This window comes from Haemaphysalis longicornis, unplaced genomic scaffold (assembly GCF_048455015.1).
Source record: "Haemaphysalis longicornis isolate Haplotype H1 unplaced genomic scaffold, Haemaphysalis longicornis Haplotype H1 scaffold_3, whole genome shotgun sequence".
NCBI classification, from domain to species: Eukaryota; Metazoa; Arthropoda; class Arachnida; order Ixodida; family Ixodidae; genus Haemaphysalis; species Haemaphysalis longicornis.
The window spans coordinates 48,517,471-48,532,046 of NW_027526335.1; the positions used below are offsets into that span (position 1 = coordinate 48,517,471).

Consider the following 14,576-nt stretch of genomic DNA (forward strand, 5'->3'; position numbering starts at 1 on the left):
ACGAATATTTAGTATTTCTTTTTTTATTGTAGTGTTTAACGCGCCGACGCAAAACGCAGGCGATGAGGCGCGCCGTAGTGGAGGGCTCCGGATTAATTCTGACAACCTGGGGATCTTTAACGTGCGCCGAAATCTCGTACACACGGGCGTTTTTGCTTTTCGCCTCCATCAGAAAAGCGGACGCCGTGGCCGGTAATCGAACCCGCGACCTCGTGCTCAGCAGTGCAACGCCTTAGCCACTGTGCCACCGCGGCGGGTAGAAAATACATGATGATATTGTCGCTAAAGAAACGAAGTAATGAACAAGCCCATCTTATAAATAAGAATGAAATGGTTTAACAGTGCAGTTAGAAACATTATCCGTCGGAATAGTAGCGCTAATGTGTTACACTGGGTTTTTCACTTACATCATCCCATTTTATGGCTACGGTTACGCAAATAGGCATTTTTTTGGCATGGCCGCATAAATTTCTACTGGACTAAAGTAACGCAGAAATACAAGCAACAACAGTTGTAATAAACAGGTTCGATTTGCGTACTTGCAACTCCCATGTTAACAACGCACGCGAATTTGGCCGCCTCAAACGCTCGCTCGAATTCGTTTTCGCACCGAAACGACCTGTACCGAACCGCCCTGTACCGAAATGTCCTGTACCGAAACACCCGTGTCCAGAAACGCCCGTGTCCCGAAACGCCCGTGTCCCGAAACGTCCGTGTACCGAAAATATTGTACCGAAACGCCCTGTACCGAACCGCCCTGTACCGAAAAGACCTAGACCCCAGCTGTGCACCTCCGTTGCGCAGTAGCCAAGTCTGACGCTGCGCCGGAGCCGCTTGATAGCCGTTTCGCGTGGCTCCTAGATAGCCGTGCTGCGCCTGGGTGAGGAAGAGTGACTGGACTGGACTGGACTGGACTGGACTGGATTGGATTGGATTGTATTGAACTGTAAATCGTTTTAGCAGTAGTAAGCATGATAATCAGCTAATCCTAGACAACCAGGAAACCTAAGAATAACCACCTGAACCTTACCTCACGCTACGTATATCATGGCATAGACGAGCTGAGCCACTGCTAATTTTTTTTTATTTTCACTGCTTTGACAAATAGCCAATTCCCAAGCGGCGTTCACAGGAGCAGTTCAACTGCTCCAAACATTTGGCAATTGGCTACAGCAACGAGAATAGTTTGTTCTGCCGCCGAAGCGGATTCGCAGGCAAAATTTACAACACGTGATAGACATAGATAGGTGTTTTCATGCCGGAGTTCTGACACCATTTGGCAAGAGTTCTGTGTACCTTAGGTCGCATGAGATGGGAAGTTTTGTCTTGCCTTTGGGAGGCGCTTTTCTTCCTTGGAGCGGAGCAGCTCCTCAGACAGTGGTCATGAGCTTTTGTTTCTATACAGGAAGGATGAGTAGCCCTAACTTTGAAACCAGCATGGCATGGCTGACGCGCCTTTTTAAAATATATACACATTCTTATTTATAGCTATAGTGTACAGTGGCATACCGCCTGCTGTAGATAGTTCACGTGGTTGTGCTCTGTATACCTGTAGGCACTGTACATGGATATGATGCAGACCGCCAATATCTCCAGGTTTAAAATCCAAAAAAGTGAGGTGCTGCAACTGAACCCCGCTTCATCAAATGCGAAATCTAACTACAGAAAAGCAAATTTCTGCGGACACTTAAGTCTGCTTACGGGTTCTGAAGGCGAAATATTTATGGAAATCAGAAGTGGGGAAGCGGCTGTGAGTGTATGGGGGCCGCTGTTAATAAAAGGAAAGCACAAATAGTATGGCTCACATTTTTATGCCTACATACAAATCTACAAATGCGGTCGTCTCCGAAGCAAGTAGCCTCACTGCAACCAACATCACGGAGTGCGTTTGTGCGCGAACGAGCACCCTTGACCTCGATAGACCTTTCGATGGCAGGGAGTACAATTTTATCGCTTTGTACTCCAGACCACAGGCCATGAATGGTCCCGCCGTCATTTTCTCGGCAAAATGCTTTGTGAAGCTGTTTTCCGGTGACGCAGAAAGCCCGCAGGTAAGCAGCTTTCATGGAAGTCATTCAACAGATAATGTTAGCAGGAAATGGGTCAATGCTGCCTCATCAATGCCAATGATTATATTATCATGCTTCGTTTCTGACGGTCGATCACGTGCTTCAAAAAACGGCTTGACAATTAGTATTCGCAAATTATGAGACGTGAGGAACAGAACTAACTGAGCCGGTCATGAACAAATAGGCAAGTATACCAGCCCACATACTCGCCCGCACGCCCACATGCACGCACGCATGCCTCCCACTCATATATCGACCCTCATACATTGGAACTCTCTATTCTTACTGATTGTGCACTACGTTCTAGAAAGCACTCTAGAGGCGTGAGTCCGCTGTGCTCACCTCACGGGGCCTCTCCTGCTTTCGCAAGCACACCTGTTTCTGTTCGAACTGTCCACCTTCAACACATCCCATGACACAAACACCCCGTCTTCTACTCCCGCTTCCTCCACATGACCTTACAGTCTTCCTGCCAAATTTTCTCCCTCTCTCTCTAGTTTTCGCATTATTTTCTCATTTGTGTTTGTGCAGGGTTAGATTAAACGCATAATTTTTGGGAAATGATAGCCATCATCGCGCTGCCTTTGTACTTTTCTCCGTGAAGGATGCGAAGTAGAGGGCGCTCTGTGAACACAGCCTATGATCGGAAGTTGCAGCTTGATCCATGGTCTGCCGCCGTAGTGCCCTTCAGCGGTGTTGCAGAAGTCATTTTCGGTTTCCACCGTACCAACGCAAATGGCATCAAAAAGCCTATCGGCAAACCACAAAGAATCAAAGCTCGCGAGGGGGGCTTGAAGATAATACGGATGTATTTTTAAGAGCACGGCTGCTACACACTGAGCCCCTTTAAAGCTGGCTTTGCAACTCTAAGTAAACGAATTGCTGGTAACCTATTCACTCGAGTTAAGTAAAGGTTGTTTTTATAAGTAAATATTGGTGTCCCTCTGGCCATTTTATTAAAAATCTTCTCTAGACCGCACGCTTTACGTGAAACTGATATACGCTGAGTGTCTCTGAAGCCAGCTTCACTAGTATACACCATGTATTGCTGAGAAATTGTTTTGCAGGTGCAATATAGGTTGTCTGTTATGAAACTTCGAAGGCGCCGAGGTCATTTATTAAATGCATCAAAGGCCGCAAGTATTGAGCACAATAACTGACCACTATACACCGAGCCCTGCCAAAGTTGTCGTTGCTAGTATACGAAAATGCCTTGCTGGGAAGACATTTTTAGGGCAATATTAGAGAATTTTTTTGAATATAAATTGTACTAATCACTAAGGCTTACATGGAAGATGGTTCTTCACGTGCGGTCGCCACAGAAGTCCTACGCATATAAAGGGCCCTAAGTAGGGTCTGAAGGGCTATAGCACTACGAGCTGATAAGCAAGAGCAGAACAACCTAGAGACACTTGTCAAGGCGCTTGCTTTCCGAAGTACGCGCAGCCACTGGTCCCGCTCAGTAGGTAGTTCGTCCGGCTTTTTATTTTTAGCAACCGGCGCGCATGCGCCACCTAATACCAGCTGCGTGGCACTGCTTTTCGCGTCGGCCGTGCTGGCGGTGGCACGTCAGTTCTAGCATAGGGGAAACCAGGGTTTGAACACCAGATAGGAGGGCTCCAAAACCAACTTGCTCACTCACGACAATAGTTGGAGATTTGCACCTACGACTACCGGCCTGCTTACGTTTCTTCCATGCGGCGCTGTCGCAGAGAACACGAAACGCAGTTATCGGCTGAGTCGACTTCTCCTTTCTCTTTAAATAAAGTAACTCTCTATAAAGCACCTTTCAATAAAGCATCAATAAATTAGATTCAATAAATTCAATAAATTCAAAACATTCAATAAAGTAGATAGGCTGGTGATGATGATGATGATGAATAAAGCATCTCTCTCTCTCTCTCTCTCTGTAGGGAACCTGTTGAAATGTCCACAGATCGCCTCTGATAATAGATAGGCGCCGTTGATTGTATTTATGTATGTATGTATGTATGTATGTATGTATGTATGTATGTATGTATGTATGTATGTATGTATGTATGTATGTACGTATGTATGTATGTATGTACCCGCCGCGGTGGCTCAGTGGCTAGCGCGTTGCGCTGCTGAGCACGAGGTCGCGGGTTCGATGCCATGCCGCGGCGGCCGCTTTTCTGATGGAGGCGAAAAGCAAAAACGCCCGTGCGCATGAGATTTCGGCGCACGTTAAAGATCCCCAGGTGGTCAAAATTAATCCGGAGCCCTCCGCTATGGCGCGCCTCATCGTCTCCGTTGCGGCGGCGCGTTAAATCCTACAATCAATCAGTCAATATGTGTGTATGCATGTATGCATGTATGCATGCATGAATGCATGTTGTATGCATGTATGCATGTATGCATGCATGCATGCATGCTTCTAGTTACGTTTTCACAAGAAATGTGCGACGCGCAACGCTTCTGCCGCGCTGACGATAAATGCAACGAACGGTCATGCAACGCCTCGTTCGAAACTGTTTTGCGAGCAGACGATAACTCAAGCCCACATTCCGGCTGCAGACGGATAGACGGGCGGCAGACCCTCCTGAAGCCATTTCCGGCGAACCACCTAAAGAAAAGCGACGTATGGAAAACTCGTCTCCAGTGGTCATATTGCGCACACACCGGCTGTTTGTCGACTGGTGGTGTCGATGGTGCGGTCGCCACCAACACTTCCGTGGAAGCTGCCGGTCGCGTAGAACCCCAGCTCACACAACACTTACTCTATAGACAGCCATCGAGTGAAAGCCGTCTCGAAGTCGTCGCAAGCGGCTGTCGGTCGCGAGATGACTGCCCAGCCATTCATTGCACAGTACTTTTGTAGAGATAAAAACGAGCTCAAGTTTTACCTCCGTTTAAAAGATCTGCCGGAGTAGAAATATGCCAGCTTCGGCGACCAGGAATAATGATCCACGCTCAGTCAGCGGCCTCTACGATCATCACGAGTTCATCTCGGCTGTGCAATACAGTTCCTGAGTTTTCTCCTAGTTTTAAGTTTAATCAAGCACATCCAGCCCACTCGTGAGTGCAGCATCGCGACGGAAGTAACACCCACCCACGGCGTCGACTTTGTGGATGGCGTAGCGGCGTAGCCACGAAGTCGTAATTTGATGCCCGCTAGCAGCGACAAGAACATAGCACCAAACAAAATGAAGTCCCAGTGCAACCGTGAGTCAATGGTGCCACAGTCTCGGGGGCGGTCAGTCCGAACTTGCGTTCACTCTTGTTCGAGCCGATAGATGCGGTCAAGACAACAAGATTTTGCCACGGCAGCCTTCTTGATACACTGTTAAAGCACAGTCGTTGACATATGACACCTTCAACGACTAAACTCACTCGCCAAAGCTCAAAGACGCTCTTGACACGCTGAATTGGGGCGATTTTTGGTAAGCACCCACTGTGCACACTCAACCAAGCCGTAAAGAAATGCCATGTTTGATGGCCGGGAGTAGCGCGCGTTTCTTCCGCTATAGTGAATCCCTCTGCTTACTTCTTTTATGCTTGCGATGAGCTGCTCTGGGTCTACCCTCCAGTGATGTAGCAAACATAATTCAGTGGATGAACAGAGCACCGAGAAAAACGGACCACCCCGTGCCAGGAGTGGCCAACACGCAGGCTGGAGATTGCAAAGTAGTGGTGGGGTTATTTAGTTTATGCGAGGGAATGAGTATTGCATATCAATTCCAGATGACGCTGCATGCGGACGATAGCACAAGCCTTACTTTGTCAACGTAAGCGGCCCCAATACGGTGCGCTGAATATGCCAGGCGTGCTGCGCGCGGTTCTCGGGAGTATCGGATGCCCCACTATCACTACTTTCATGACCCAAGCAGATGGAAACTCGGCAGTAGGCAGAACTCGAGCCTTCTGGAATAGCGCCCCTGCTAGGCGCTGCGTTGTGCGCCGATTAGCTGCTGCGTTGTGCGGCGATTCGTGCGCGGTCCATGTCCACCGTGAAGGCAGATTGTTGCTTTAGTCGCGTGCGGTCAGTTTCTGCCTGCAGAAGACGTTCCGTGCTTGTCAGTGTTCTTCATATCTTGTAAACAATGCGCTATATCGACAAACTCAGCTCACCTCGTGTGACGGAGGCTGACGATTGACATTTGTCCCTCTCGTGGAGTGTCGCTCTCGTAAACGCCGCCCAAATCACCATAACAATCTTCACCTTTCCCCAGGCCCGGAAACGCTGATTTACTGCAGCATTTGATGGAACCAGCCAATAGAGGCGCCGTAACCTTCAGTGCCACCTGGGTCATAGAGGCTACGTCGTAGGCAAAAAGCTACGTCAGATCACCGTTGAATGGTGGCAAGACTTCACATGCAAAGAAGGGAAGAAAAGAAAGCTTATCTAGAGATAGCGCGCTTGAAATCGCGACCTATTTGGGGCAGATTTAAAATAGTTTCTTTAGGGGCACGCGAATCTCGTTGATGTTGCGCATCGGGAAGCATGTTGTCTATGAAACTACGCTGGGCGGGCTGGACGATAGCTGATATCCTGCGGGGGAGGAGGTGTGCAAACAGTAGAAACGTCCTTGTGCCCGCCTAACACAACCCACGGCGCATTTGCAGATACTTCCAGTACGCCGGCCACACGGACGCCGCGATGTTGGTCACTGGTGCGCTGTTGATTCTCTCCACGTCGCTGGTAGTGACACTGATCATGTAAGTTCGGTGTTCCAATGGTTGTGCCTGCCATTTTCGAAGCTATTTAACTTTCTTACGGCGAAGCAGAATATGCCTAACCCCCGCAGTATTCATTCCGGTGAAGCCGCTTTACTCGGCACCGCTCCGGTGTTCCTTTTCACCACCGCCTACTTTCTTGCCGGTGTCTTTGACGTTTCAGCACGCGCACGTAAGCGGTAGCGGGTTTAAGCGTGCACGTGTGAGGTGCGGAGGGAAGAGGGGGGGGGGGGGGGGGCGTACAAGCGGACCTATAGGTTGCATGTCCTAACTGATGATATGTCCGTTGTGAGGGCGGGAGGCTTACATGTGGACGTCATGCGGACGAATGCGACCTGTCTGGTGTCTTCACTGGTCGAGCGGATTGGGTTGTGTGTTCCACGGACAGTAAGATGGCGACGACGCAAGAGGGAAATAGACCACCTCATGTTTTTTTGCTAGAATAAAGCTTGAGTCCTCACAAGTTTCATCCAGCTAAATGGCTAGGAATAATGTTCAATTGCAAATTACAAACTAACGTGGTTTGTTTCGCGCACTCAGTCCACTGCGTCCATCTTGGCTGGTCATCCATATTCTCTCAATTAAAGGGCCCTATTTTTTATTTCAAGCTCGTATTTACGTTCGGATGGACCCACGGACTTACGCGTTTATGTTTTGACCACAGCAACAGCGTGTAAACGTGTGAGACGAGAACAGTGTAGGGAAAGTAAACGACACCCACATCACACTTTTCTTCACCTAACATCAGCACGTTAACAATAGTAGTAAGTGACTGGAGCGAGGTGCAAACTTTACAAAAATTTGTTTTCAGTCCAGAGCTTTTTCTTCGGTGGGAAAGATTAAAGGATCGATGATAAAAAGGTAGCCAAATATCTTGATCCAAACAGTACGACTGAATGCCCTAATGGGCAAAGGATCTGAAATATAATCATTCGGTGTAAGTTGTGTGTATCTCTTTATTGAGGAAAACGTGCCTAACAGGCGTGCGGGGCATTCATATTTTATTAAACAAGAAGTTTTGCGACGTCCGTTATGTCCCATTGAAGTTAATAAATTTCGAGCTTCTCTTCGGAGCAACGAGATGTCGCTGTTTCATTAACGTAAAGCCCACTGGGATGTCTACTTATGGCGCCGGCAGGGCCATCTCAAGCAGATTCATTGCACAGTTTTTGTACGCTGGAGAAGGCTGCGTACCCAAAAGTGCAATACGATTTTTAGGCCTCAAGCAACCTTTGGCGCGGCCGGGAACTGTCGATAAAAATTGGCCACTCAGTGTGAGACGTAATACAAACTACTAAATTTACCTACTCAAGCAGAATAAAAAAGTATTTTCCCCTGGGCACTCGCTTCGCCAGCTCGATGACACTTGGCAGTCGACGATGCGGACCTTCGCTTCTTGAAAGACACAGTCTGTTGTAACATTTCAGCTTGCAAAACTCAGCGGTACCCTCAATCAGACGGCGTCTGAAAACTGCTGACTTCATTTAGTTCGCCATAAATTCACGTAGCTGCTCTAGAATCTCAAGGCATAGTGGTTGCCTTCCCATTCTCGCGGAGCGAACTGCAGACACGTTACATAGGTATTTGTGACTGGAAAAGAACCTAACTACAGAAACCGAGCGGTCAGCTTGCAGTGAGGAGAAGAAGCGAAGAATGTCGCATTTTATAACGTGAAACACTTGAAGAATCGGAAGATCCCCGAGGAAAGAGGAGCCGAAAGAATTGTTTGAGCACGTTTTAAGTAGCCGTGTGCGTAGGATAATGCAACATGTCGCGATGTTTGTTTACTCCCAAGATCAAAATACTGCCCATAAGCAATAGCCATCATAGCATTCCAGCCTCAGCGATCGCACTGATAACTGTTTCCTATGAGAAAGGCTTTGTCAGAGTGACATTTCGTAGCAGCCTCAAAGCAAGGAAGGGAACAACAGCGCAATGGGGGGCTCTGGTGATAAACGGTACGCAACAATCTTCTTTTTTGTCTTGTTGTCGCGTGTTTTGCTAGACTCCGCCGCTACAACGTCAAGGTAAGCGATCTGTCCCCCGATTGCATTTGGCATTGAGTACGATAGTGCAGCGATAGGTTGCGCAAAGATAATATTTAGTTTGCGTACCTTGAGCAGCAGCTGTCCTCGGAAGCAGTGAGTGCGATGCGCAGCCGCTACACGGCCTTTGTAGGTGCACCACCGATCTTGTTTTCGACTTGAACATTTAAATGTGGAACTCTCCTCGGGATAAGCCCCCGGGGGGGGCTTATCCCGGACCTATTGAAACTATTTCAGAGTCAGCAGAATTGACTCACTTCCAGTCCCTGGGGTTTCATGACGTAGTTACTCAAGTGACAGTAGTGAAAAGTGGTACGGACAAATCACGGGACAATTTTCAAGTGAAACTTGCTATGGCTCAGTTGCGCCGTAGATCGTAACCCCATAACGCACTGAAGGAAAGGCAATTTTACACACTGGGTTTCCACAAAATACACTTCATGGTGTTGATGATTATGATGATGATGGTGATGATGCTAATGATCAAGCGCCTTAATAAAACGTCGTCCCTGGCAGGAATCTAAACTGGGTCCCTCCCGTTATGAGGCCGACGTCTATCCGATTGCGTTATTCCGACATGGTTGGAGCAAATACGATGGTGGACTCTCACTTTCATTCTCGTTGCATGGGAGAAAGCTGCGCGTTTTAACTTATCACTTTTAACAGAGGGGGCTTTGAAGTTTCCGATAATTCTAGCTTTTTTTCTTTATCAACCTGTCAGATATTTTTTTCCGTTGAAAAACCTCCAAACAATAAAACGAGAAAAAAAAACTTCCTTGATAATTTTTGATATAGTATCAAGTATACATCAAGCTCTCACTGAACGTAGAGTCAATTTTAGCGCCCGTATTAATGGATGCAGGATCGGTTTCTAGTTCTCCGTGTGTGTCCATAGTTACAAGTGGTGAAAAATATCTCTCGACGGCCGCATGTATAAGGAAGGTAGGAGGAACAAGGGGAAGCACATGCTGACGTATCTTGTTGTATTGCATTTTGTTAACGTGGATAACTTTATTACGAAGTTTGTATAACGTTGATACAGGACAGAAGGTTACATCCTGAAACTTCAAATACGTGCTACCTTCCTCGAAGAGATTGCGCTTTTCTATCAGGGTAAACGAAGACTTTCTTTCGGCACACTACGCGTTCCACCGCATTGTTCGACTTTAGGATTTTCTTCCTTTACTCTGCTTTGTACGAAGCGCTTACTAAACAGTAGAAATAATGCTAACGTGGGTTTATGAGGAAAGTTCTCATGGTACTTACTGCTGAGTAACGATACCAGTTTTTGCTACGACAAAACTGCTTTCCAAAAATTCATATCGAGGATAATATAGAAGGCATGGAGATTTGGCCCCGTAGGATAAACATCCACCGTATTCACGCTTTCAGCTGCCTTCGGAAGTAAGTTCATATATTGCCATCATTATCAATTGTACTTGTCATATCGCCCTCGACGACAGCCAAGCGATGACTCGTTCATCACTGGTCATCATCACATCTGGTCCTAGGGGTTGGATAAATAGGAGGTTGACGAAACGCGATCGGCTTGCACGAAAGCCATTCCTCGCTCGGCTTCAGTTGATACGTAGCACTCTTTGCCGACTACCCCCCCAGCCAGAGGCGTGTAAGCCCTGCATTTCCACAATAACGCAGATATCACAAAAGTTCCAAATGTAATCGTTAGAATAACGTAAGTGGAGATAATTTGTCAAACGGAATTTTGAAAAACTAAAAAATAACAAAAACATAAGAAATTACGGAAATAAAATGTCAAAACGTATAAGCATGGCATTTCCACAATAATGCGGATTTCGCGAAACTTTCACCCGTAGTCGTTATAATTGCGTAAATGGAGATAATTGCTTGAAAAAAAATTCGAAAACCTGAAAAAATACGAAAAATATAAAATTATTACGGAAAATATTTAACCGTGCAATGTCCTGCGTTTGCACAAGAATGCAGATTTCCGAAGTTCCAGATGTAATGGTTAGAATAACGTAAATGGAGATACTTGGTCGAACGAAATTTAGAAAAACTGAAAACATATGAAAAATATAAACGAATTACGGAAAATGGTGAACTGTGTAACGCCCTGCATTGCCACGATAATGCAGATATCAGAAAACTTCCAAATGTAATCGTTGGAATAACACAAACGGAGATATTTGTCCGGCAAACTTTCGAAAAACTAAAAAATAGGAAAAATCGAAAAAAATTCCGTAAAATGGCAAAAGGCATAACGCATGGCGTTTCCAAAATATTGAAGATTTCGCGGAGGTTTCACCTGTAATCGTTATAATAGCGTATTTGGAGGTAATTGGTCGGACAGAACCTAGAAAAAACAGATAATTTGGCTGGAAAGAACTCGCACTCAAGACAGGCGGCATAAGATTGCTACGCATTAGTGGGTAATTCTCTGAATTTCTGCAAAATATTTTTACCAATTAAATGCCTCATTTAATGAGATCCCTGTGTTGCCCGTTACGATATTTAGGCCTATTTGTTCTACTAAGTGACTTCCTGGCAGCAATACGAAGCGTCGAGGCGGTTCCTTCGCTTGGAAGAACTGGTCCAATAGCTTGCTAGTAACCTGGCCCCCCTAGATGAAAATAATAACGTGTGGGTGTTTTTCGAAATACGGAAGGTGGCGTGATAGTGCTTTCCTGCTATATATAACTTCGTGTTCTTATTCAAGATGGCGGCGGCGGCACTTTTCCTACTTCGAGAAACTTGGCATCCCTGGGCCGAAGCCAAACATTATATGGGGGAACCTGAGAGAATACCACTCCATGGTAAGCATGAACGTTCTTGTATATCAAATGTAGCACTTCTTTAATAAAATTTTCACTCATTTTTCTCTATGTTAAGCTGTCTTTCTTAGTAGTGCATTCTAGATCAATCTAACCGAGGGAGGCAATCAGAATACTATAGTGCGGAAGAAAAGGGGAGTTTACCTGCTGCCCCATGGTTCAGTGTCTTTCATAATATTTTTACACTAAACAATGCGGACTATGAATGATATGACATCTATAGCAGCCTCTTGCTAAATTAGTTTAATATGAACTGTAAATCCTCGTGGGGTAAGTTAGGTATGTCTACTACCCGGCAATCAGAAAAGCGGCCGCACGCCCGGGATCGAACTCGCACCCTTAAGCATAGACTGCCCACAAAGCATTGGTCAGTGAGCTACCGCGTCGGGTCTCTGAAGAAACTATCGACTGAGTTTATTTCTGTAACATAAAGAAAACCGGCTAATTGCAGGTGTATCCCTGGTTTCACAACAGTCAAGCACACCAACAAAGGAATATTTTGAAGAACACCTAGGAAAGAGAAAAATATTTTGAGCGAGTTTTTAGGTGATGTGGTGTGCGTAGAGCAGCAATTTGGCTCTAGCATTTTGTGGCTACCGTACATTGGGACTGGGTTCCCATAGATCGCGTTGTATAGGAATTTAAGACGTTGAAAGAAAGATAAAAAAGTGTTGCAGGCATCTTTTAAGAACTAATCTCCTGTACTACGAATAACAATGTTGGATAGCCATTCAAAAGCCAAGTTGCCAAAGTTTTTTCCAGACATTTTTTTACTAAAAATACTTCAGTGGCCTCAATCTGTCGTTCTTTTGGAACAAGTGGAAAATAATTCAGGAGCTTTGGGGCAGAAAATTAAAAAAGGCAGGCCTAGTTCCGAATTCTCAAGATAATTTGTTGATAAACTGTGTGTTATCGAAACTATCCCGAAACAAAATGTAATAAAATTGGCCACCTAGAGAAAAAGAGAGAGAGAGAGAGAGAGAGAGAGAGAGAGAGAGGGGGAGAGAGAGAGAGAGAGAGAGAGAGGGAGAGAGAGAGAGAGAGAGAGAGAGAGAGAGAGAGAGAGAGAGAGAGAGAGAGAGAGAGAGAGAGAGAGAGAGAGAGAGAGAGAGAGAGAGAGAGAGAGAGAAGTCTCTTTATTGGAAAAGCAGAGAGGTTTGCCGGCATTTACGGTCGCCTACATGCTTCTCTGCTGTGGGTTGGGGATGGGGAAGAAAAGGCCCAAGAAAGAGCTGGGCAGTAAAGAAAAAAAGAACATTCATGGACTTGGCGCGGTAACAAACTTTCATGCATATTTTTGTTCTGAGCTTGGGCCACATAATTTACAGTTTTGGAATTAGGCTAATTACATCCAAATAAGAGAACAAACTCCGTAGTGCTTGGCGCTGCTTCGAGGGACAACTCCATCGTCCTAAAATATTCCTGAGAGTAATTGGTCCCTGTTCTAGACGTTCAATGTTTTCAAGGAAGTGGGATCTCGGTTCCATGTAGGCCGCACATTCTAATAAAATGTGTTCAATTGTTTCGACGAAGGCACAATTGTCAGCCTGCGGATTTGGCGTCGCTCTAAGGCGAAATGGGTAGCTATTTGCGTATGCACAGTTCAGCCGTAGGCGATGGTACAAGGTTTCCAGGTTAAGAGGAAACTGTCTCGGGAGTCTCGACTTTATTTCTGTGTCAATAGTGCGGAAAAAGCAGCGAATATTTTGTAAGTTGCTCTATAGACGGCTTCTTTCAGTCACCGGAAAGTGGTGAGCCATGGCAGAAGCTTCTGTTTTCATGAAATACACTTTGCGATATTTTCCGTAAAGACGGCCTTTACGGGCCGCTTCATCGGCTGTTTGGTTAACTTTAATGCCACTGTGTCCAGGTATGCACTGCAATTTAAATTTGTGTCCAGAAGACCAGGCGAGATGGTGAAGTTATGATAGTATATCACAGGCTGCGATTTGGTGGGGGGAAAATCTACTTCTCCTATATAGAATTTGCAGAGCTGCCTTGGGGTCTGAAGATACTCCACAGGTGCGGCTGATGGCGCAGAATGTAAACGATTGCCTCCTCTATAGCGTAGAGCTCAGCCGCTGTCGAAGATGTCTGTCACTCCAGAAGAAATGAAAGCATTTCACCAGTTTGTGGTATGTATTGACCAGAAGAGGAACTTTGCATGGTTGATGAACCATCGGTGAATATGAATGTACTTGCTGAATGCGCTCTATACATGTAGTCTAAAACGATGTGGAAGATTTATGACTGAGGCACAGTCTTTTTGGGGACAATTACTGGGATACCACATTCAGTTTGTCGGGGAGCAATGTTCCCCGGAGGGAAATGCGGTGGCGTTATTGGTGAGCGCTGCGTTGGAACAGACAGTGGTGTGCTATGAATGGTCTGGGTAAATCCGGAGCTGCTGCACTTGGAGGGGACACGACTTAGGAAATGATTTCTTGCGTGTACACGATGCCTCAAGTGCACTCGGAGGGTCTCCTGTTGGCTAATAACTTCAAAAGGCACACAACGTGCCTCTGCAACGATTCCAACGCTCGAAGATCCCTTCGGAAGTCCTACACAGGTGCATAGTTTGGTTGTTTCTGGCTGCCTCAAGGCTTTTCTTGCTTGTCTCAGATATTTTATGCAGAATAGGGAGGCTGTAACGCAGCACTCCATTCACATAGCTCTTGTGCAGCATAACCATTGAATGGCAATCACTGCCCCATCGCGGACCTGCAAGACATTTAAAGACGTGAGTGGCCGAAGAAATGTGGCTTCGTATCCGTTTGACTTCGGGTGACCAGGTCAAGTTGCTGTCTATTAAAACTCCTAGAATTTTTTTAACTCGTGCATACGAAAGTATGCGCCCTCCCAATATAAATGGATATTCAAATTTTTTTGAGTGAAGGCCATGGCCACGCTCTTATCTGGAGAAAGTTGAAGGCCGCGGGCTGCGAGGTAGTTAG

At 46.1% G+C, this 14,576-nt stretch overlaps 1 protein-coding gene across 3 annotated transcripts in view; it reads left to right on the top strand.

Moving 5' to 3' along the window:
* Positions 1-6,047: 6,047 nt before the first annotated feature.
* The window catches only part of LOC144174432 (cytochrome P450 3A14-like), a 36,486-nt gene continuing 27,957 nt past the window's right edge, over positions 6,048-14,576 (top strand). Inside the window, exons 1-3 of one of the 3 annotated variants that reach the window (XM_077703146.1) lie at positions 6,048-6,103; positions 6,654-6,746; positions 11,508-11,604. In XM_077703146.1, the coding sequence (XP_077559272.1) occupies positions 6,688-6,746; positions 11,508-11,604 (156 nt within the window). In that variant the 5' untranslated portion in view covers positions 6,048-6,103; positions 6,654-6,687. Of the gene's footprint in view, positions 6,104-6,284; positions 6,594-6,653; positions 6,747-11,507; positions 11,605-14,576 lie in introns of those variants that run through there. The other 2 variants (XM_077703145.1, XM_077703144.1) reach the window with 2 other exon arrangements.